The sequence below is a fragment of the Trachypithecus francoisi genome, unplaced genomic scaffold (genome assembly GCF_009764315.1).
Source record: "Trachypithecus francoisi isolate TF-2019V2 unplaced genomic scaffold, Tfra_2.0 Lachesis_group4, whole genome shotgun sequence".
In the NCBI taxonomy this organism is placed as follows: Eukaryota; Metazoa; Chordata; class Mammalia; order Primates; family Cercopithecidae; genus Trachypithecus; species Trachypithecus francoisi.
The window spans coordinates 2,608,115-2,631,287 of NW_022681469.1; the positions used below are offsets into that span (position 1 = coordinate 2,608,115).

The following is a 23,173-nucleotide window of genomic DNA, read 5'->3' on the forward strand; positions in this document are numbered from 1 at the left end:
GGTCTGTGCAGTGTTGGTCTGTGCAGTGTTGGTGTCAGGTGTATCACGTAAATAATTGTTATATGACACAGAGAGAAATAAATGTAACTTTAAAAGATAGTGATCATTCTGTATTCTGTGAAATACCTTTGGGTAGTGAGATATTATTTATGTTCAATTTATTCTTTCGTCATTTCTTTCTTTTTTGGTAATGTTTTCCATTCTTTTCTTTTTAATTACATATTAATATTTTGGTGTGGCTTTCCCTACATTTTCCTGCTTATGTGTGTGTGTATGTTATTTTACTTTATTTGAAATTGTTTTGAGGCAGGGTCTCACTGTGTCACCCAGGCTGGAGTGCAATGGTGTGATCACATCTCACTGCAGCCACAACCTGCTGAGCTCAAGCGGTTCTCCCGTCTCAGCCTTCCACAGTGCTGGGGTTATAGGCATGAGCCACTGCAACCAGCTAATTTTTGTGTTTTTCATGAAGATGGGGTTTCACAGTGTTGCCCAGGCCTGCCTCAAACCCCTCAGCTCAAACGATCCTTCCACCTCAGCCTCCTGAAGTCCTGGGATGACAGACGTGAGCCACCATGCCCAGCCTGTGTGCGTGTATTTTAAAATGAAAGTGAGAACCTATCTGTCTCGGGTTAGGTTCCCTGAGAAGCACACTTTAGATGGGAATCCGCTTGCCAGGAAGAGGTTTATTAGCCGGGTTGGGGAAACGGAAGAGGAAGGGGCTGTGCAGAGAGAGGAATTGTGTCATGATGCAGTCACACTAGAAGCCTCCGCTGGCCCTCGGGGCTGTTGTGACTTCGGTGATCCTTCAGAGCTCCACTGAACTGAGGAGAAGCGGGCAGGCTCTTAGGACCCTCACGTGCTATCCTGGAAGGGGCAGGACTTCCCTCCCTGCAGCTGTCTTCAGCTGAGGCCGTCCCCAAAGGGAAGTTGCCAGTAAGGAAAAGAAATCTTTCATTCCTCAGGGGTTATCTGGCCAACACCTCACAGCTTTCCAAGTAAAACTTAGCTTTGTAAATCTCCTCTTCTCCCTACCCTAACCCTTTCCCAGCCACTCAACAATATATCATTGCTCACCATTTTCTTAATTTTTTTGCAGGGCTTCATAAACTTCATTTATCAAATACTTCAAGGGATTCAGAAACAGCCAAGCCTTCTGTAAATGGGCATCAGAAAGCACTGTGAGATGCACAGACGGCGTCTTCTACAACCAAGAGACCTGAGAACTCCAGACTCATGACATTCCTGTCCCATGTAGAAGCATTTTCATTTCAGCCTTGGCTCCTCTTCAGAACCTAGACCTATCAGTGCCATTTTTTTTCATAGTCTGTGAAGAACTTGGCTATGGCTGATCTTTTTTTAAATTTAACTTTCTGATAGACCCTGTAGTTTCCAGTTAAATGCAGATTCCTTAGAGACGTGTAGAACAGCGCGTTCTTCTGTAGACATTTTCTCATATCGGTAAATACAATCATCCATATGAAAAAATTGTTTTCACCTGAAACAATTTTCTAACGAAAATGTTAGAAAAGGCAAACTCTGGGACTTCTAAAGATTTGCTTAAATCCCATTATATACTTTATTCAGAATGTAGAAGCCGACCTGAAATGCATCCTTGGTACTAAGTGAAGCTTCTTCAGAAAATGCATTTTTCAAATGCAGTAGGAACTGTTTGTAGCTATCGTTATTGCAGTGTGTTGGAGCTGTAATGGTTGCAGTTATGTTTCTTATTTCCCTAAAAGCAAAAAGCATAGTTTCTGATTTATGTTACAGAATGATACTGATTAGACTTTGAGCCAAGAGGAAAATACTAAATTCTTTTAAACCTGGAGCCTTAGAGAGCCACAGGAATATCTTCTGTTGTACAGTCTAATAAGCTATGGTAGGAAGTATCGTGTAATCACAGTTTAATGGCGGTTTATGTATATAATTCAGTATTACCTCTGATAACATAGTTGCCAGTGTTTAATACACTTGTAACTTGGATTTTTGCCTTATAGGCTATATGTATACACAGTTTTTTAAAGCATTTTTTTTCAAAGATCACTTAATTCCCCGTGCTTCTGTAATGCTTATGAAAACTATAAATGCTGAGTGGTGGAAACTCCTTCTTTCCTCATAGTCCTCGGGCTTTGGTTACTTTTGCATATGCCATTTGAAGCCTCCAACTTTTACCAGTTTAACATCCAAAGTTCACAGCATCACCATTCATGGTGTAAGAACAGTTTTGCAGTATAACATGATCTGATAATCATTCAGTTATTCAATTGTAAATAATTACTGGGATGGTTTCTTGGCTTTAAGTCTACTGAATAAAATCTATGAAATTGTACTCTGTGTTAACCATCCACTAGGATAGAATACCGGAAACTGTGCATGCAAAAATACGAGATGGGTCCATTTGCACACAATTCGTAGTTATGCAATCTATTATATAAATATGTTCACATGCACTATGTGTATGAAAATAGATTGTCTGTGTTCAGACGAAAGTAAAACATTTTTTTCAAATTGTTAAATTTAAAGGTTTTCTGGGAGAAATTTATGAAAAACAGGCTGTGTCTATTTGACGTCAGAAATTTCCAGTTAAACCAAAATAATGAGAAACTTTAATCCGTATATTTATAACCTTCGTTGAGTATACTTCCCCCTTATTTATATCTCTGCATTTCCTTCTGTGCTTCACATCTTTCTAAAATGCAGCTTGGTTTTAAAATAAAAGAACATTCATTTTGTGATTCTCAACAACCTTCAGTAAAATACCACCAGTATGGTACTGGTGAATTTCTCAGCATAAAATTGACTTACCTAAAAAGTTAATAAAATTCAGCTCTTTTCCAATTTCATTGTTATGCCTCTTGAAGTATTAATAGCAAGGTTTCATTTTTAGTGAAACTTGGAATCCGTACTTTGAGCAGACTAAGTCAAGGGAAGAACGGAAAGAAACTCAGGAGTAGAGTAATGTCACTTTTCACTTACACCACTTTCAGGGCACATCCAGAGAGTTCCTAGATACTTGTAAAATGTCTGAAAAATTTTAAGTAATACACTTTTCAATGTTTAGCTCAACTTTTTGTTCATTTGGAAGTTTCTCTCCATCCGAGGACTTAAGCCAGTTTTGGATTTGTAAGCCCAGAGTACAGTACACTTCCTGGAGGCATCGTCACTGCTGTTGAAACAGAGAATGTGCATGAGGTGGAAGGACGGCTTCGAACCTCTGGACTCAGCCTCGAGAACAAATACAGATTGTTAAAGCCTTGGGCTGCTGCATAATCACAGTTCCTCGAGCCTCTTCCAGGGCACATGCCCAAGCTCTGCCTCTTGAGAGACTGACTCCAAATGTAGGTGCTTCCACTGGACCTAGGTTGGAGGCTGCTTTATATGACAGACTCCAGAAATGGATGCCAGAATACGGAGGCCAGACGTTCTGAGTGCTGGTGAGGACAGTCGCTCTGGGGGTCTTCATTTTACTGCAGTTCCTGCGCACCAGTGAAAGGAGATAGACCCTGGAAGGCAGAGCTGCAGATGCTCGTCATCAGGTCAATTCTGGAGCTACAGTGTTGTTTCTGACTGGATGGGGACGCAGCGGTGACTGTATCAAATCAAGCAGTCCTTTTCTTCTCTCTCCTTTAGTGTCGATTTTAAAGTGCATTAGGCACTGTGGTTTCAGAGTTTCTTGGGGAAACTTTGCAGATTCGTATTCATTGGTTCTGCGATACTTAAATAAATTATTTTACAATTATACGTTTTCAGATTATAACATTTGTATTAATTTTTACTGATTTTCCAAGATAGTTCTTAGATTTGCTATACGTAGCTTTATGTACATTCTCTGTAAAAATAGACCTCTAAGTATGAGACTTTACATGAAAATTGTACACACATACACTAATGTTAGTTCCTTAAATTGCTGCACTAAAGTGCTGGTTAGTAGAGATGGATGGAGCCTCTGGCGTTTTGCTCGCACATGTATTAAAGGCTCATGTGCATCTGCTCTCAGCGGCAGTGCAGCCTTCCCACACTTTGCTGGGTGCCCATGGCTCTCCCTGCAGCCTCAGTGATGACCTCGTCTGCCAGGGACACAGGTTTTCATGATTTGCAGGCTCTTATGTGCTTGTTTGGTTGGTAGCACGTTATTTAATGCACAAAGGCAGACTTTTTTTTTTTTTTTTGAGGCAGAGTCTCGCTCTGTCGCCCAGGCTGGAGTGCAGTGGCCAGATCTCAGCTCACTGCAAGCTCCACCTCCTGGGTTTATGCCATTCTCCTGCCTCAGCCTCCCGAGTAGCTGGGACTACAGGCGCCGCCACCTCGCCCGGCTAGATTTTTTTTGTATTTTTTAGGAGAGACGGGGTTTTACCGTGTTCGCCAGGATGGTCTCGATCTCCTGACCTCGTGATCCACCCATCTCGGCCTCCCAAAGTGCTGGGATTACAGGCTTGAGCCACCGCGCCCGGGCAAAGGCAGAATTCTTGTAAGTTTTTTAAAAAATGTGAACATAGATGCAGCACCTACTTTTTAAACTTGAAAAAACTGGTATAATGTTAACTTTTAAAAGTAACATTTGGACACACTAGTAAACTAGTAAACATTTTTATTTACGGATTTTGTTTACACATTGTTACTCTTTTGTTTTGATGAGATACTTTTAGTGTGACTTTAAAATGTCTTAGAAATTAAAGTTTTACAAAAAGTGATTTCATATTTGGTTTATAAGCATTTATATGTGGGGCTTATACTTTTGTTTTTTCCATCTTAAATGCCATCATGGCTAAAACTTAAGGGTATTTGTAGGCTAATTCCATTTCAGTTTTATACAGGGCAGTAATAATTCTGATGAATGCTGAATTAAGGAAGAAATGGATATTTTCTTTCTCTGTTGTGCAGTTATTGGTAGATCAATTTCTTATAACCCAAAATGTATCATCAATAATTGATAGCATGTATTTTATTTAATGACTTGAATTATTTAGACTTGTTTGATTTCTCTCATTTTTTCCATAAAAGGACTGAACAGCACCTACTTATGGTCTGGGCAGCTTAACCCAGAGTTCTTGGAAGAATAAATGCTGTTAGCATCTGGTTAATTTACTGGCAGACAGAAACCTACTCGTCAGTGGCTTTCAACTTTTTGACCACAGTAAGAAATAACCCATTACGCACACGCACGCTCTCTCTCTCTCTCTCTCTCTCTCTGTCTCTCTCAGATACATATAAGCAAAACTGTAACAAGACAGTGCCCATTTTTCCTAAGTGCGCATGCTGGCACCTTCTGTTTTCATCATTTTTAAAAATACTAGACAGACACTAAGTTATTTTGTGGTCTCCTAATAGACGGCAAACTTCAGTTTGAAAAGCATCCCTTTGGATTATGGTTTGAAAGAAGAAATAATACAAAGACCTTTTTGGAGTATTTTTTGTTTTTTTGGTGTTTGAATATTGTTTAGGTAAAAATTATTGCTGCAAATACCACTGAAGCAAAAGTAGTGTGTATGCAAATTACTTGTTGCATTGTAGAAAATAGAAGTTCCTAAAACAAATAGACAAAATTTCAAAACTTGGTGATTGATCCATATGCCTTGAAGGAATATTAGGCAACAAACTTAGCTTTTCAAGAGAAGTTATTTAACTTCCAATTCTGTGTTCTTTAATTAGGAAACATTTATTTTCAAGGTTAACTATAATCAAATAGGAACTTCAGACAAAACCTCATTATTCTTGGATGTGGTGTTCTGCTGTTACTTCTCAAAGTGCTACAGAAGTCTAGTTCATGAGCCTGGATTAAGAACAGCAGGGCGGCCCTGGTGTTGTGAGTGGCTGTAGAGGACCAGAGTGATGTAGGAGAACCTGTCCTGTCTGAGCGTGAGGAGGTGGAGAGTCACCTGTGGGCTATGGATCTGAGAACTGAAGTTTTATCACTTACTCAAACCGTTTTGTGGCTGTTGTAATATTTTCTCCTTTGCTTTCCTTTCCTTTGAAAAGCTGTTACTGGATGAACGATGCTGCGTACAAACACAGACCCTTCAGAACCAAGCATGTGTTACTGCTGTAGCTAGTTCTAGTGATTCTGCAGCTTTTCTTTCACAGCATCTTGAAGTCATCCACAGTTGTTCTGTGTGGACTTCACAGTAGAATCAGAGAACTAAGTGACAAGTGGAGCGTCGTCCTTCTCCTCCTGCTCACTTCCTCCTTACCACCTCTCTAGCCTAGCGTTCCTTCAGTCTGAAGAGTGATTTACTTTTTCTTTTCTTTGTAGTCTTTACTGTCTTTACTGTGGAATCTCATCAAAGACTTGGAAGCAGGGGCCTGGGGTGTGGTGTGGAGGGTCGAGTGCTCTGTGGTCCCACAGTCACCCCCAGGACCACCTTGTGAAGCAGAAAATACACACCTGCATTTTACAGGTAAGGAACGCCACTCAGAAAGCTGCAGACATTTCCCTGGGGCCACACTCATAGTGGGCAGATGAACTGGATGGAAATACAGGCCAGTACAACCGCAGTCTCATTTTTTCTTTGTTTGAGGTTTTCAGTTTCTTTTTCAGTCATGTACCTTACAGTTCTATTATCTGGTTGGTAAAGATTGATGACAGGTATCCGCATTCTAGATTATAACCTTTATTCTTATCAAATGCCTCCAGTCCCACAATTCTCTTAAGAATTCTCTTTCTGGACTTGATACTGATTTAATGATTTCCCCCAGCTCGTGGAATGGCAGGCTCCTAATTAAGTGGATTTAAAGGCAAAGAGGGATGTGTGAGAAGGCACAAGAAGTGGCTTCATCTTGCAAGGTGACTACCAGACAACTGGGTTACAACCTGTTAAAATAAGGGAGGAGCGGCTGCATCCCGTAGGGACTGCGGTAGCTGGTTGGGAAGCCACATTGAGGGCAGCAGACAGGGCTCTCCCTGTCCGCCGAGTCCTCCCATGAACTCATGGTTCTGAAGGCCCCACTCTTTCTTGGTCAGTGTCTCAATTTTCATAGAAGAGACCTGATGAGGCTGTGGAGTAATTGTGTAAAAGCTTGCATTGTTTTCATGACTTGCCCTGACAATATGTCATTATCTTCAAATTGTCCAGAGAAGCAGCTACTTCACGCAGGTCCTTTTTATGGTTCTGTGGTTGCAACTTGGCCTCCCAAGCCTTCGATGGGCGTGCCATTGCATGGCCACTTTTCAGTAAGAAAATACCTGATTTTCTGTTAACTGTCACAGGCTGCCCTGGACTACTCTCAGTACTCACGGGATTTTCACGACCCTCATCCTCAGTGAAGTTACATGACCATTCCTGCCTTTCATCCCACCGGTTTTCCTGAGTATCTGTTGCCTACAACTAACACGAGTTCCTGTGTCAGTAAAGTACTGCACTAGTTACAAAGAACAGAAATGGGCTCTGCCAACATAAGCAGGAAAGGCGTTCACGGGGAGTGTATGGCATGGCCCACGGATGTCATGAGAAAGCCCCGGAAGAAGTGTTGGGCACAGCCCTAGGCACAGCCTTTCCTGGGCTCTTCCCATCACTGAATGATCCGTGTATCTCCGGGACTGTCCCTCCCTCTAGATCCAAAGTTTGGGGCGGCAGAATCAGACTGCCCCGGCCTTTGTCACATGCCAGTGCTTTGCCTGTCACAGTATGGGGAGAGAAATGTCAGCTTACAGAAAATTGAGGTTCTGTGATTCAGTTTCCTTCTGCTCTCTTACAATAGAAGTGCTTACTCATTGTTTAAAGCATTCTCCAAATTAGTCTCCAAATTTTTTGATGGTATACATCATTAAAAAATGTTTGAGCAGGCCGGGCGCGGTGGCTCAAGCCTGTAATCCCAGCACTTTGGGAGGCCGAGACGGGCGGATCACGAGGTCAGGAGATCGAGACCATCCTGGCTAACACGGTGAAACCCCGTCTCTACTAAAAAAAAAAATACAAAAAACTAGCCGGGCGAGGTGGCGGCGCCTGTAGTCCCAGCTACTCCGGAGGCTGAGGCAGGAGAATGGCGGGAACCCGGGAGGTGGAGCTTGCAGTGAGCTGAGATCCGGCCACTGCACTCCAGCCCGGGCGACAGAGCGAGACTCCGTCTCAAAAAAAAGAAAAAAAAAAAAAAAAAGTTTGAGCACACCACAATGCATGCATATTTATTCATAAATGATACATATGTAGCTATCTAATGTGTACATCACAAAACCCATGAGTATTTTTTCTAAGGAATGAGATAGAAATGTTGGTACTTCTCACATTAGACGCTGGGTTATTCTGAGCGCGTGCCATGTGCACACCCACTTGGCTTCTCCCCCTTAGGCCCACACCCTGCCCTTTCCTTGCCCCTTGTAGTCACCTGTGGCTGGAGCCATGAGCGCCACTTCCAAGCATGGCCTGGAACAAGGTCCTCCTGCCCCTCCACCAGCAGTGAGAGGATTCACTGGGGACTGGGGCAAAGGAGACTGTGTCCCAAGACAAAAGGGAGCCAGGGTCACACCCGGCAGACCCTCACCCTGCCTCACCCCACGGCTGACACGGGTTGGACACCTCAGAAATCACGTGTCTTCAGCGAGCCACTGAGATTTGGGGCTTTACCTGTTACTTGGCTAGGGTTAACCTAACTGATGAGACTGTAACTGGTTACTGTAAATAACCAAGCTCCCAGTAATAGTAAACCAGTGACAAAAACAATTCTTATCCAAAAAAGTTCACATTTTTTTAAATGTATGAACTAAAACAGTCTTTATTGCTCTAAGACATTAAAATTTGCATTTTTTTGATGTTGAATACAACTGAATATTTTAGTTTCATATTTTATGACACAGAAATACAGCAATTATTACAAAACGAATATTAGGAATGGCAAAGGCTTTAAGACAAAGTCTCAGTGGAAAACATTTGGAACTTAAGGAGTGTTTTACATTTGGAACTGACTGTAAGGAGTGTCGGTCAGACACTAGCTGTCTCTTAACTTCCATTTTTAAGCGCAAGCAAGCTCTCATTTTTTGCCTTTCATATTTCAAGTGATTCAACTCATAAATTTGAAATTTACTTTTTAGAGACAAAAGACTAAAATTAGATGGGCTGTCATCTTTGAAAATATACTTAGATTTCCTACAACTACCAATAGCTTATTTCCCTGGGAAACAGATTGCATTGTAGTACTTAACCCAGAACTCAGGCAGTTCATGCAAAATGATGGTAAACTTCTTTCCTCAGAATTACCTAACTTTCCTTGACTATGAATTCAACATTCAAGAATCTTCTTCTGGTAGCAGGAGCGGCAGAGAGGACAGGCATGGAAAGGAGGCCTGTCTCCCACGGAGAACTCCTCTAGTGCGAGCAGACAGGCATGGTGGAACACGTGTGAGCAGGACAGGAGGGCCGTCTCTCGGGAACGCTGGCCGGCACCCACGAGCTGACCGCCAGCAGGGGAGAGAGGGGCCAGGCAGATGGAGCACTCCTGGGTCTCCCGGCTCAGAGCCTGCAGCACACAGGACAGGAGGAGGCCACGCAGGTTAGTTTCATCACAGCAGAGTTACTTAAACTGAAATGAGCATCATGTGCCCCGAGACGTGGGTCTTCTAAACATGCGCAAGTTTCATTCTGTGTTAAAATCCCATTAATTATATATATATGCTCTGTTACTCCTGGGAACTGTGGAAAGGGTTAGTGTGACACTAACTTGACACCTGTGACAAGCAATTTTGAAACAAAAATACTTTCTAAAATGCTGAACATTAATATTTCCTTTTAAGTAAGCAATCGAGGACTGCTTTTCAAAATACTTGACTAACTGCTAAACTTTCCCAAACTTCCTAATTTTATAGTTTTTAAAGTAAGTTTTCCCCGCCTTGGCTTGAGTCATCTCATGGTCGTTCTCAGGCTGGAACTTTCAGGAAACCTGGGAAGGCGATCTGTTCCCTTCCGTGTTTTCACGGTTCACAAAATGGCATCCTACAACAGGAACTTCCAGAATTTCAAACCGAAGGGACCTTTGCCATCACCGTAAAGCCCACGACGAAGGTCCTACCATGGGTGCAGGGGCAGCTACGGCAGAGGTTACCCCGAGCCTGACACGCCTCGGCTCCCCAAAGTGAGTCCTCGACCTCCCGCCACAAGCCGCTCCCCACAGCCTCCCCGGCTGCAGCTGAGTCCACTGGTTAACGGGCCGCCAGCCGTGCCTACCTGTGCTTGGATTTTCTCCCATTCCTCTTCTGTGAGCTCATGGCTGTATTTTTCTTCAAACTGCCGAAGAACACTGCGGTTTATGGCCAAGCACTGATTGATCTCTGCAAAGAGCTCTTCAATGTTGGTGTTGTATGAGCACAGGATTCGGTGGCTGATTTCTGTGAACTGGGGAGGACAGAGGGAGGGGAAGGCTCACACCCGAGCTTGGTGGAGGTTGCAGGGAAACGCTCTGGAGCCTGACCATCTATTTTCGTAACCTTCCTCATCTCTGTCTTCAAAGAATACTTCTTAGGGAAATAGATACATGTCTATCTTACTTAACTTACTTAACTATAAATCCAGATAATCTATCTGGACAGAGGACCACAAGAACCCCTACCTAATGGGGTTCAGAATACACTACCCCAAAATAGGGCACCTTGGCACACTGAATATTTTAAGGAAAAACGTTCCTTCCCAAAGGAATGTGCGAAATGACAGCTGCAGGAGGGACCGTCTGACCCCTCCCCACCCCTGAAGTGGGTCACAGGACCCTCCTGTGAGAGGCACCCTGGTCTCCAAAGACGGGAGCTGCGAGTAGGCTGAGCACACACAGGCCCTGCCGTGGTTCCCACCCACCACCCTCAGCTCACTCCCCTTGCACGCTTCCCCACGGCCCCCGCGTCCTCAATCCAGCCTAGCGGAGAAGGCGCTCAGGCCTCACTGTCTCTTCAGGTCTCCACTGCCTTAGGAAGGCTTCCAGATCAAGTGGGCCGTACTAAGTACATCTGTGTAATTTTCTTTTGTTAAGCTTTTGGTCTCATTTACAGGCTCCAGCTCAAGAATGTAGGAGGGGAGGGAAAAGGGTACATTTTTTCCCTCCCCTGCTGTTTCCTTGGTTGTGAGCTTTGACCATTGGCAGGAACACATTTGAAATTAAAAGTTGAGAGAAAAATTTGAATTTTGCAGGATCAGCTCCGTCCCACAGAAACGTACTGTGAGCTACATATGTAATTTAAAAATTTCTGGCAGTCACATTAAGTTTTTTTTTTTTTTTGAGACGGAGTCTCGCTCTGTCGTCCAGGCTGGAGTGCAGTGGCCGGATCTCAGCTCACTGCAAGCTCCGCCTCCCGGGTTTACGCCATTCTCCTGCCTCAGCCTCCCGAGTAGCTGGGACTACAGGCGCCCGCCACCTCGCCCGGCTAGTTTTTTGTATCTTTTAGTAGAGATGGGGTTTCACTGGGTTAGCCAGGATGGTCTCGATCTCCTGACCTTGTGATCCACCCGTCTCAGCCTCCCAAAGTGCTGGGATTACAGGCTTGAGCCACCGCGCCCGGCCCACGTTAAGTTTTTTAAAAGGCGAAATTAATTTTAGTATTGTATTTGACCCAACATATCCAAAATATTATCACTTCAACGTTTATTAATTGAATACAGTATTTTGGTTTTTTGGTATTTTTGTTTGGTTTGGTGGAGACAGCATCTTGCTCTGTCACCCAGAATGGAGTGCGTGGGGCCATCAGTGCTTACTCAGCATCAGCCTCCCAGGTTCAAGCCATCCTACACTATAAAGGTCTGAGTCATTGCAGAGCAGTCACCGGTGTCATCTGAGGCTCGGAGAGGTAGCTCATTCAGGGCCACACCAGCAGCTCCTTTTCAGGAAGCGTGAAGACGAATGTAAAGCAAAGGAGAGTAAGGTGTGTGAAAGGCTGTGTCAGTGGTGACTGTCAGCCACGCTGCCTGCCCTCTTGCTTGTCCTTTCAAGGGCAGAGCTGTGGCTCCCCCAGAGATGACATCTCCCGTTCCCCCAAGCCCAGGCGGGGCCACATGAAATAGTTCTTCCAGATGGACGTGGCTCGTGTCTCTTCTGGGTGTTCTCCAGGCCCAGGGGGTGGGAGATGAAGGACAGAGGGAGACAGTTCCCGAGCCCCACAGGCTGGCATGTTGCCTGCAAGTCAGGACACCTGAACTGTCCTAGGAGACGGAAGCTCCGGCTTTCAGTCACTGAAATTCGAGGGTTCTTTGTCCAGCAGTTAGAAGTGCCCTGATTCAGGAGTTACATCTGCTTCATGGAATCGGGCTTGAAGCCCAACGAAGGACGAAATGAAGAGGGCCCATGGGGATCTCACACGTTTAGATGTGTGATGGGGAAAATGCATTTTGGGCGGTCCATGACTGTCCAGGTTTCAAATATTCTAGTCTACCGGAGACCTCACGTTCTTTTTCTTTTTTTTATTTAATGTGGAGCAACCTGGCAGAAGGTCACCTGGCAGAACGTCATGTGTATTTAAGTCCCCAGACTTCGGAAGGTGCCTTTGAGGACATGGAATTCTCTTCCAATTCTCTCCCTTCTGCAAAAAGATCGTGAGACAGCACAGGGTCGAGTGCTGTGGAGACTATGAGCTGCCTTTGTCCTGGGATGTTAGAAGAATGAGTATTGGCTTTAAGGATGAGAGATCCTTTTGAGTAAAGAACATTCTGTGAACACAGCAGGCGGTCCACAAGGGTTGGGGTTTGAATGAAGGGGGTGGCTGAGGATCTTCCAGGCACCTGTGTTTTGGGATTAGCCGTACTTGGAAGCCCGGTGGAAGCTGCTTTTCTACTTATGAGTCAAATTCTCTTTCACGCTGAATGTAATTATAATTACCAAGCAGCTGTATCTTAATTTAGGGCCTTCAATTGGTAATGTTTCCTAAGGCTTTAATTTTAGTTTTCTTTGTTCCTTGGCCTTTCAAATATCTAATAATATCTAAATAAATTATTGAAAGTAGAAGAGGTCTCTATATGTTGTAAAAGGAAGAATTACTTGGAAATATATACAGTGACCTCCAATTGATGCTTTGTAATTCAGGTTTTCTGTAAATTGTTTTTAAGTGTGAGATACTTTCCGCATATGCCTGAAAAGCAAGATCTTTTCTTCCTTCAAAATTATACCTCAGAGAAAGGGTCACATTCTATCCAGACCTTGCGAAGTGTTTCAAGTTGTGCGGTATGTTCTGAGATGAGTTTTGAACATAAAAGTACTATTTGGAATGACTGATAAATTGAATGAAATGATCGATATGATCTGGATGTTTATTCTCAAAGTGGGGCCCAGACCCGCAGCCTCAGCTCCTGGGAACCTGAGAGAAAAGCAGAGCTTCAGGCTTTGCCCCAGGCCTGCTGAGGGCAGTCTGGGTGGGGGCGGGGTAAGCCCTGCAATCTGTGTTTTCCAAGCTCTCCAGGTGATTCTGAGGCCCATTCAGGTTGAAGAACTAGGGTCACAGAAGTTATCACATTTTTTAAATATGCAGAGTTACTTAACACAGCATTATTGATCATTCCTGAGGTGTCACCTCCCAACTCCAAGCATGGGTATTGCTGTGAGTGAGCTTTCGGAAGCCACGTGAGGAACACAGTAAGTGCGTGGGCCACATATACATACATATGTACACTGATATGCATTTATGTTACAGTATCACCTGTGTGTGCATATATTCTATCATATGTGAGTGTATCTCTCTCTACAGGATGCCTGGAGGAATCCCAGCTGTCCTGATGTTACATGAATCAGTTACTTGCGGCTCAAGGTAAACTTCCAAAGACAGCATCATTAGGACTGTTTAAAGTACATTTTCCTTCAAACACGTTAGATGGAAATAGAGCTCATATGCTCTGAACAACTGTGTTGGGCGACTCCTAAGTGGCCCTATTTATGACAAAGACTCTGAGGTCCAATAGTGATGTCACCTAAATGCCTCCTTCTGCCTCAGTCACTGTGGCATACAGGTCCCATCTCCTTTATTAGAAAGTCAGTTCCTGGGGCCAGGAGTGTTGTTCTTAACACTGATAATACCATCCAGGGTTTTTAAAGGGTTTTGTATCTGTCATTACATCCCGCCTTTAAACCCTCTCAAGAGCTCAGTACGTGCACTGACCATAGCAGGCGCTTGTTGAAAAACACAGACTTGTCAATTTTGCATACATACCAAATAAATCTCAGGGAGAGTGGCCCTTCACACTCAGTGCTCCAGTCTTAATAGTAACTGGTGTCATATAGCAAGGAAGCAAATAAATGCTTAGGGTATGTTAATACACATAAGAATCACAAACGAATTCATTCCACAGTCAGGTGCAGACGCAAATGTCCTTTCCACAAGTTTTGATGAAATATTCCATTCCACAAGTTTTGTTATGTACTTTCGCTATTCTATTGAAATTTTTCTAATTTCCATTATAATAGGTTATTTAGAACTGTTTATTAATTTCCAAATGTGAGATATTTCTGTTTTTTTAAAAAATTTTATTTCTAGCCTCAGCTGCCCTGCGGTCAGGGAACATACCCTACACGACTGAAGTTTCTTGAAGTACATGGGCATGAAGATGGTGCCGTGAGATACTGGGGTGACTGGGGAGGGACACAAGGGCTGAAAAACTAACTTTTGGGTGCTATGCTCATGAGCTGGGTGACAGGATCATCTGTACCCCAAACATCGCCGTCCTGCAATACATCCAGTAACAAACCTGCACAGGCACCCCCAAATCCAAAAGCTGAAATTACAAAACATGAATGTCTTAACCTATGATGAAATTTGCATCATGGACAAGTATATGGTCAGTTTTTAGAATGGTACCTTTGTACTTTGAAAGGAAATATGTGCTACAGTTGCTCGGTGTGGTGTTCTACACCATTCTCTCTAATAAATGCCTTTGCTTTAAAACCGCTTTTGTCAGGTATCAATACATCAGCTTTCTTCTGTGAAGAGTTTATGTGTATATTATAGTGCGCATCATATGTGATACACACACACTCACACACAGTTCTTATGTTTTCAGGCATCTCCTCTGAGTAACATGTACATCATCTGGTTGCTGGAGCACTCAGTCCACTTCGTGTTGTTACTGACACACAAACGGCACACCTATCCTGCTCTGTGCCTTCCATCTGCCCTGCCATTTTTTTAAATTTTGCTCTTTTCAATTAAAATTTTCTATTCTCTTTACTATTTTGAAGGTTAAAACTCTGTTTCTGTTCTTTTAGCTGTTGCCCTAGAAGTACATACTTACATTATTAAGGTCTAAATTGTAATTTTTATCCCTTGAACCAATACAAGGATCTCAGCATACTTCTTAATTTTCCTCTCCTGCTTTATGTTATTTTTGTCATAAGCTCTCTCTCTCTCTCTCTTTTAACCTGAGACATGCTTATTCTTGTTTGGTGGAATCAATGTCTATTAGATTTACTCCAATTTTTACCACTGACTTCTCAGATTTCCTGTCTGGGGCCATTTTCCTTCCTCATGCAATGCATCCTTTAGAATTTCCTTTAATGAAGGCATTCTGGTGGCACACTCTTTTTGTCTGATGGCTTTCTTTTGCCTCTCTTCTTGAGTGTACTTTTCATTTGGTTCATATGGAAGTCTAGGCTGACGGTTAGGTCTCTTCCGAAACAGGGAGATGTCATCCCACCTTCTGCCGTTCCCACTGGGAACTCTGCAGGGTTGCAGGGTTTGCCATCGTTTATCCTCGTTCCTGGCCACTTCCAAGATGGCTCAGTGCCTCGTGTTCTGCAGGCTCACTAGACACTTAAACAAAGTCATATTGGGCTTCCTTGGGCTTCTTAAATCTGTGGCTTGCATCTTCAGATCTGGGAAATTCTTAGCCTTTGTTGCTTCAAGCCGTTGCCTCTGTCCCAGGTGTTCTCTTTTCTCTTCGAATTCTGACAGTGACATTGAACCCTGCACCACATCCTTTCTTAGGCAAGTCACTTCCCTGGACCTGCCTTCCCAGGGGATACGAAACGTAGGGTCCCCCTTGCAGACCTGATTCCTCAGTGAGCTGAAGGCAGGGCTTGGCTAGAACGTGTGTGTATCAAGAGCCAAAGTCAAAACAGTAGAGCCAGCCGTGCTTAGCATCCAGCTCTTCTGGAAAGAAGGAAATGTGTGTGCACTAGGGGGTGGGAAATACCAACTGTGTACTTTTTGGTGATTCCACGTATGAATTAAATGCTCTTATATTCGCACTTAAAACTGACATTCTGGTGTAAAGATGCGCTGTGAAAGTCATAAAATTTATAATTTAATTTTTTCTTAGAATAACATTAAATAGCAAATAAAAAATACTACGTGACCACTGGAGAGAGAGGCCACAGAAGTACATACAGCTTTATACTTTTAGTACTTGAACGGCACTTTCCCCATGTTTTCTCTTTCAAACAGGGATCTGTGTTTTCATTTTCATGGCACTAGGCCATGCCTGCCGCCTTCCTGTCACCTGGAACACAGTTCCCAGCCCAGCACGCTGCAGCCCCAGCTGTGTGTCTCGTGTGGTTACTCTGGGCTTCCCCTCCATGGGCACGCCCTGCGGAGGCTCCCAGGAAGCCCCTGTGCTGGAGGGGCCGAGTCATGGCCCTTTCTCCCTGGGAGTCCCCAGCCCTGCCCTCTTCACCCTCTTTGGTCTGGGTCGCAGCTGCTGACCTCACACCCCCGGGGCTCTGAGGGCAGTTTCCAGTTTTCATGTGGATGCAGGTCGCCCTCTTGAAAATGACCTATCTGCTCAGTGCCCAGCTCAGGGCCTCACCAGGGGTCTGGGTCCTGGAAGGGTCACCTGTGCCCAGCGGCTCACACTCTGCCAGCCTGCCCCTCCCAGACGCCAAGCTGCGCTGCCCTCTGCCTGGACAGAGGTTCCAGGGAACGGCATGGTCCCTCCATTTGGGTTCAGGGTGCATCTCCTCAGACATTTCCACCTTATTTCAAACATCTCACCCCCACTTCACTCTCTCTCCCCTTCCTCACTTTGTATTTTTCTTCCTGGCACTTATTACTTCTTGAAAATTTTAACAAAATCTTTTATTTATTGTCTCTCCCCAGCTCCCTGCAGGAAGGGTGCCCTGCAGCAGGCGGGAACCACCCGAGTGGCCTCCACATGCACCTGGACAGGCGCGCGGACTGGGTGCTCACACCTGGGCCCCAGAGGTGCCGGTCAGCACCCCCTTTACAATGAAGGCTCGCAAAGTACACAACTCCAAGTGCCGGTCCATGAAAGCAGTTCACATAGACTTTTAATACAGTTAAGTCTAGTTTATATTTTAATATCCACTCACCCTATGTAACCAAATATCATGTTTACACTTATTAACAATACTTTTTTCTTCCTTAATTTAAGAGGAATTAAAGCATTTCCTCAATGAGAAAAACAATTCCCTTTATATGTAATGGTGGTTAAAGACTATTAATATGCATTTCAATCAATCTAAAGTAAATAATTTTCACTTAAATTTACCACTTACAGGATCCACACGGTGAATGACAACAATTTCTAAAGGGGCTGGGGTGAAAAGAGTTGGGGAAGTGCTGAGCTGCCATGGAACAGGCACTGTGCTAGCACGACGGTCTGGAGGACAAACACTGGTTCCTTTAACAAAGAGCTCCCGTGTAGCAAGAAGAGCCGCACTGACGATGGAATGCGATGGAATGCGTGCTGCTGTGGCACCGGACTCGGGAGACATGGAGGAGGGAGGGAGGGAGGAATCGCCAGGCTTCTTGGGAAGTCAGCCCTGGGCCGATGCAGCCGGTGGGACAGGGACCTGGGAAGGAAGGAGTGAGGACACAGGCAGAGGGACCATGCAGGGGGGCAAGACCCACAAGGGCAAGTCCCTGGAGCCCAGCCCCACCCACCTCCCTCGACAGCCTCTGTCCTCTGGGAACGCTGTCCCAGGTCACTCCCCACGGGCCACCCTCCTTCCTTCTTGTTCCTTCCTTTCCTGTGTGAATCTTAGGGTCTGGCCAAACTTGTTGACTCAGTTCAGTGAATCACTGTTAGATATTTCTGTTTCCTTGACTGCACATGAATGGCTAGTGGGATCCCTGTGTCCCAGGTACCTGGGCTGGAGGTGACCTCTCTTCTCTGAGCTCTCACAGGGCACTGCTGCTGCTTTCATTCCACACACGTCAGCTGCCCAGTGTTAGCTTTCTCCTGTGTGCATTGCTTATCTCCTTGAATGACTGCCTTAGATTCAGGGAAGCACCAATTCATCTTTGTAAGGCCCTTAGCATTCAAGAAATTTTGACTTTAGGTTCGCAACAGATGAGAAATGAGAGCAAATATATGCCTCAAATGTACATATTCCAAAGGAGTGCAGCAGAAATCCTTTTTGGGGGAACTGAGAAAAAACACTGCCTACCTAAAATGATTTTCAAGTTATTTCCAGTGTCAAAATTCAGTAAAACATCAACTTTAGCTTATAATCATAACATTGACATTAGCTTATTAATAAATATACTGAAAGTCCTTTCATAGGCATTTATGACAAATTTAAAAAGTGAACTGGGATGAATATTCTTATAGCTTTGAGTATTCAAAAGTTAGCAAGGGTGGTACTTGTAAAAGTCAACATTTATTAATCGTTGTAGTTAATTCAAAGTAATATTCTGTGGTTAGCTACTATTAAATATTTTTAATTGTCAAATTCTTCTGTGTGCAGCGTTCTTTATTCCTTTATTTACTCCCTCACTTTTCATGTGGGTTAGATGACCTTAGTAACTGAAAGGGCAAGAACTGTCAAAAACAAATGACAACTGATTTCTAGTTTTTAAACAAATGGTTGATATTATGAATTCTACAGAAACAGACAAAATACCTGAACATTTTCAATTTTACAAAGAATGAATGTCTTAATGTATTTTTCCTTTTAAGCCTCACATTTCAGATACTTGATAAACTAAGTAAGAGTTTGAGTTATTGATATGTAAAACAATTACTGGTCATTTACAAGTAACAAGCTGGCTAAACATTTTTTAAAAATATACTAACAAAAGCACCCAGGTGAACTCTGTCTACCCAGGAGGGCTTTTTAAGTGATCCATCTTGATGTCAGCAAATTGCTTACTAATGTGTTGACTTATGGCCGCCCTCAAAAGCAAAATGAAAAGCCTGGAATTTACAGCATATCAATGAATCAGTTGATAAGCTTTTACTGGTTTAATATCCTTCCAGTCCTGCTGCTTGGAGCCACTTCAAGTTAGCAACAGAATGTTTGCCATCTCTATGTGATAAAGGAAGTCAAAGGACTAAGCAAACTTTAAGACCATTATGCTGTTTGGTGAGATGTAAATGAAAAAAGTCAGAGAAATCTTGTGCTGGAGGGTGTGGGAGCCAGCAGCCCCTAAAGCTGCCCCAGCATCTGACAAATCACTCACCCCACTTTCTAAACAATGTCCGGGACTTTTAGCTGGGGTAGAGATAATATAATGCACTTGAGAAGTTTTAATTGCAGCAATAAAAGACCCTACCTCAATCATATGACATATGCTAGCAGAGTTTCTAGATAAGGATCAAAGGCAGGCAGGCCCAGCCGCTGCATTCTGGGCACCACTGTGGACTTTCTGTACACACGGTGCTAGGTATTAGCAGAACAGCTCGAGTGACCTTCCCCGGCCTCTTTGATCTGCGTTCCTCAAAACCTGAATGAGTAAGTGTATGAGGACTACTGTATCATCCCCAGACAACTCAAACACCCTCTCTGACAAAGGCATTTCTGAGTGAATTTTTATTCTCTGACACTTACCTAAGGGTACAAAACTCAACATCTGACCTTTTCAGTTCTTACCACAAGACTTCAACATAGCTGAAAGGACCTACATTGTAGCACAACATCACTGCTGTGGCTGGGTTTTGTTAGGAATGTGTCAGTGGCATCTTAGAGTTGTGAAAAGAAACCTACAGTGTATGTAAGCATTCCTCTTCCAGAACGAGGGTGCCCGAGTTTCACTCGGCAACACCCAAAAGGTGCATGAAAACTGAAGAAAACGCTTCACTACCTCTCTCTGTGGTAGAGGAGTAAAAATGTAGGAGCAAAGTTCAACAAGCAAAATAGATTAATTTATAAAAACAGAATGGCTTGGGCTAATCTCATCCTGAGCATGAAAAACATATCCCTCTGGGTGAGACCCCAAAACATAAGGGAAACAAACACTTCTAGTCAGCGGTGTCTGAAAATATCTAACTATCACCCTCCTTGTCCTTCTTGCTATCGATTACACGTCTCTTTCCCTAAAGGCAACTTATCTTCGATCGAAACCAATGGTTCCCAAGTACAGCAAACAAGTTTTCACGTATCTGCCAGCCCAGAAAGAATAAATTCAAGGGAATGAAACATTTATAAGGCCAAATGTCCGCGGTGTGAAAGGAATATCCTTTAGTGTGCGGTCAGGTACTTTTTTCTTTTCTGGTGTTCCAATGATCTTTCTTTTCTGAAGTGATTCTGATGGTGTGTGGTGTTTTGCTTTTTCCTCTAACTTGGTGGGATGAGTTTAAAAAGCTGGCACTGACTTCGTGGAAGCCCCAAGTTTCTCTAGTAGTTTAGCAGAGTCCAGAAGACTGAAAAGCCCTGAAGCTGGTCCTTATTTAGTACACATTTTTAGTTCTGAAGAACTTTTGGAAACATCAAGGAACAAATGTAATGAGAAAATGAAGACTGAGCTGAGAACCTGAGACCAACAGTTATATTTTTATTTTAAATATCTTAATCTGTGATTTCTAGAAGCTTAAAAAGCCTCGTTTTACTTATAATCTGTTAAAATTTTTATAGGTACTTGAAAGCAGTTCAATTATTTTTTTTTTAACTGAAACATATGTTTGTTTCTTGGTGAAAATAATAAAATTATGTTTCTATCATTGGAAAAATGACATTTTCACGTGTTACACCCAGATTAAACTGAATAAACTTGATAATAGTATACTATTATGCTAGATAAAAAGACTGTTCTGTGGATGATGATGAATTTCTTTACTAAGATAGGGTCTGTGTATTATTTGTCTCATTTATTATTAAGCTCTTCCAGTTTTGAGCTGTCAAATTCTACTCATATGATTACATCTTTAAAAAAGAACAATAAAATGGATGCAACCCCTAAACATGAATATATAATATATACGAAGAAATTCTCCACTTGTACTAAACATGTAAATCAAAATGATCATTTTGCCTTGTCAACCAGGACAAATTACCACCTAGTGTGTTCTTGCAATGTTTTTCTTTTTCTTTTTTTTTGGATGGAGTTTCACTCTTGTTGCCCAGGCTGGAATGCAATGGTGCGATCTTGGCTCACTGCAACCTCTGCCTCCCGGGTGCAAGCGATTCTCCTGCCTCAGCCTCCTGAGTAGCTGGGATTACAGGCATGCGCCACCACACGCGGCTAATACTGTATTTCTAGTACAGAAGGGGTTTCTCCATGTTGGTTGGGCTGGTCTCAAACTCCTGACCTCAGGTGATCCGCCTGCCTCAGCCTCCCAAAGTGCTGGGATTACAGGCGTGAGGAGCCACCGCGCCCGGCCCTTGCAATGTTTTTCTATAGCCTTGCCTTCAGAACGCTGTAAAAGCCACTGTGGCAATCGTGCAACGTACTGTTTATATCAGAGCTGAATCAGGTCCAAGCTCTCTCCCAGCTCTCTGAACTGCACACGTTCTATTCGGATCGTGGTGTTTTGTTTGTTCCCTCCTTATCTCCCCTGACTAACAAAGCACAGGCAGAGAGCAGGCACCCACGAAGCTATCTGACTATTAATTCCATGTATCCATTAAAATGTTTTTAAGAATGTAATCCATGTGGAATGTTTTTGGCAGTAAGGTATAAAGCAGTGTTCTTTAATCCCTCTTCACATGAATGAACTCAATTTCCCAACTGATTTTTCTCAAATAATTTTTTTCTCCACTGGTCTGAAATACCTTCTTTAGTACACTAAAATTTCCTGTATGCTGAGATGTGTGACTTAATACTGTTTCACTGTTTGTCTATTATTCCCCAAGAATCTTAGTTGCCAAAGTTATATATTTTGATATCTAACAAGGCTGTTCTAGCTCATCAATCTGTCTTTTAAAAAAATTATTAGCTCTTCATACCTCTTTAGATAAACTTTAGAGTTAACCCGTAAAATCCCAAATGCACAGCCTATACTACTCCTTTGGGAGTTAGAAACTACATTAAATTTATATAAGCTAAGTGGACATTTTTACTCATTCCAGTGTAAAATATCTATCATGTTATTCAAGCCTTTTATTCCATCAGAAAAAATTTTTTATCAGTGGTACATTCCTTGTTCGGCTTATTTTAATATAAATATAAAATTGTAATATACATGTATGGATTTATATAATATACATAACATATGTACACATACATGCACATACATATATTTTGTTTTCATGTGTTATTGGCAAGGATTGGCTCAAGTGTGATGACAAACGAACCTAGTTTTCTTTACGATTTTACTCTCTAAAACAAGGTGTTTTTCGTATTTAACACATAGTTTTTACTGTGACAAGGAAATTTCATTCCAGTTCTAATGTCTGTCGTTAAGAATGGCTGTTAAATTTTATTTAATATCTTTTCAGTAAAAACTGAGATGCTCATATAATTTTTTTTCAGTCATTTCATACTTTAAATTTCTTTCCATGTTTGCTATTTTTACAGGAAGTAATTTCAATTATATTTTCAGTTCTAATTGCATAAAGTTGTATACAGCAATTTTGTAATTTTAAAATTATTTCTATTTATATGGGTACACCTCTCTTTCTGTGTATCTACAGAAAAGCACCGTCCCAGTTCAAGCAGTCAGGCAGAGACAGAGAGAGAGAAAGCCCACGGAAGAGAGTGAGACCGTGCCCGTGCGCACACGCAATTCACTTTCCTGAGTCCACTGATGCAAACACTCAGTTCATCTGGAAATACCTCACAGACACACCCAGAAATAATGTTTAACCAGATAACCTGAGCATCCCTTAGCCCAGTCAAGTTGACACATAAATTAACCATCACACCTGGGTAATGTGACATTCAATAACCTAGTTCGATAATCTTTCAGATTCCATTAAACATGCAGGGCATCCTAAAATTGTAGATTAACATTTCCGAGAGGATTCCCTTTACTCACAGAATGAGTTTATTCGGTTGGAAAGGTAGAAAAAAAGCATCAAGGCCGGGCGCGGTGGCTCAAGCCTGTAATCCCAGCACTTTGGGAGGCCGAGACGGGCGGATCACGAGGTCAGGAGATCGAGACCA

General features: G+C 42.9%; 2 protein-coding genes and 1 long non-coding RNA gene across 18 annotated transcripts in view; 2 read left to right on the forward strand and 1 right to left on the reverse strand.

The window, feature by feature from the left end:
* Nucleotides 1-3,744, forward strand: part of LMBR1 (limb development membrane protein 1) — a 214,090-nt gene extending 210,346 nt beyond the window's left edge. For 7 of the 9 annotated variants that reach the window (XM_033194184.1, XM_033194185.1, XM_033194179.1 and 4 more), the window contains one exon: nucleotides 1,100-3,744. In XM_033194184.1, the coding sequence (XP_033050075.1) occupies nucleotides 1,100-1,185 (86 nt within the window). In that variant the 3' untranslated portion in view covers nucleotides 1,186-3,744. The remainder of the gene's footprint in view (nucleotides 1-1,099) is intronic. The other 2 variants (XM_033194177.1, XM_033194178.1) reach the window with 2 other exon arrangements.
* Nucleotides 3,745-4,378: 634 nt separating this feature from the next.
* LOC117073382 lies at nucleotides 4,379-21,261 on the forward strand. Of its 5 annotated transcripts, XR_004433215.1 has the most exons (7): nucleotides 4,379-5,137; nucleotides 6,399-6,784; nucleotides 9,245-9,483; nucleotides 12,384-13,533; nucleotides 13,646-13,705; nucleotides 16,985-17,183; nucleotides 17,406-21,261. It is a non-coding gene; the product is annotated as an uncharacterized LOC117073382 (long non-coding RNA). The 5 variants fall into 5 exon arrangements; XR_004433214.1 differs by having other exon boundaries at nucleotides 4,379-6,784; XR_004433213.1 differs by lacking the exon at nucleotides 6,399-6,784 and having other exon boundaries at nucleotides 9,242-9,483.
* Nucleotides 8,738-23,173, reverse strand: part of RNF32 (ring finger protein 32) — a 38,414-nt gene continuing 23,978 nt past the window's right edge. For all 4 annotated transcript variants that reach the window (XM_033194189.1, XM_033194188.1, XM_033194186.1 and 1 more), the window contains 2 exons: nucleotides 10,155-10,322; nucleotides 8,738-9,450 (listed from right to left, as the gene is read on the reverse strand). In XM_033194189.1, the coding sequence (XP_033050080.1) occupies nucleotides 9,214-9,450; nucleotides 10,155-10,322 (405 nt within the window). In that variant the 3' untranslated portion in view covers nucleotides 8,738-9,213. The remainder of the gene's footprint in view (nucleotides 9,451-10,154; nucleotides 10,323-23,173) is intronic.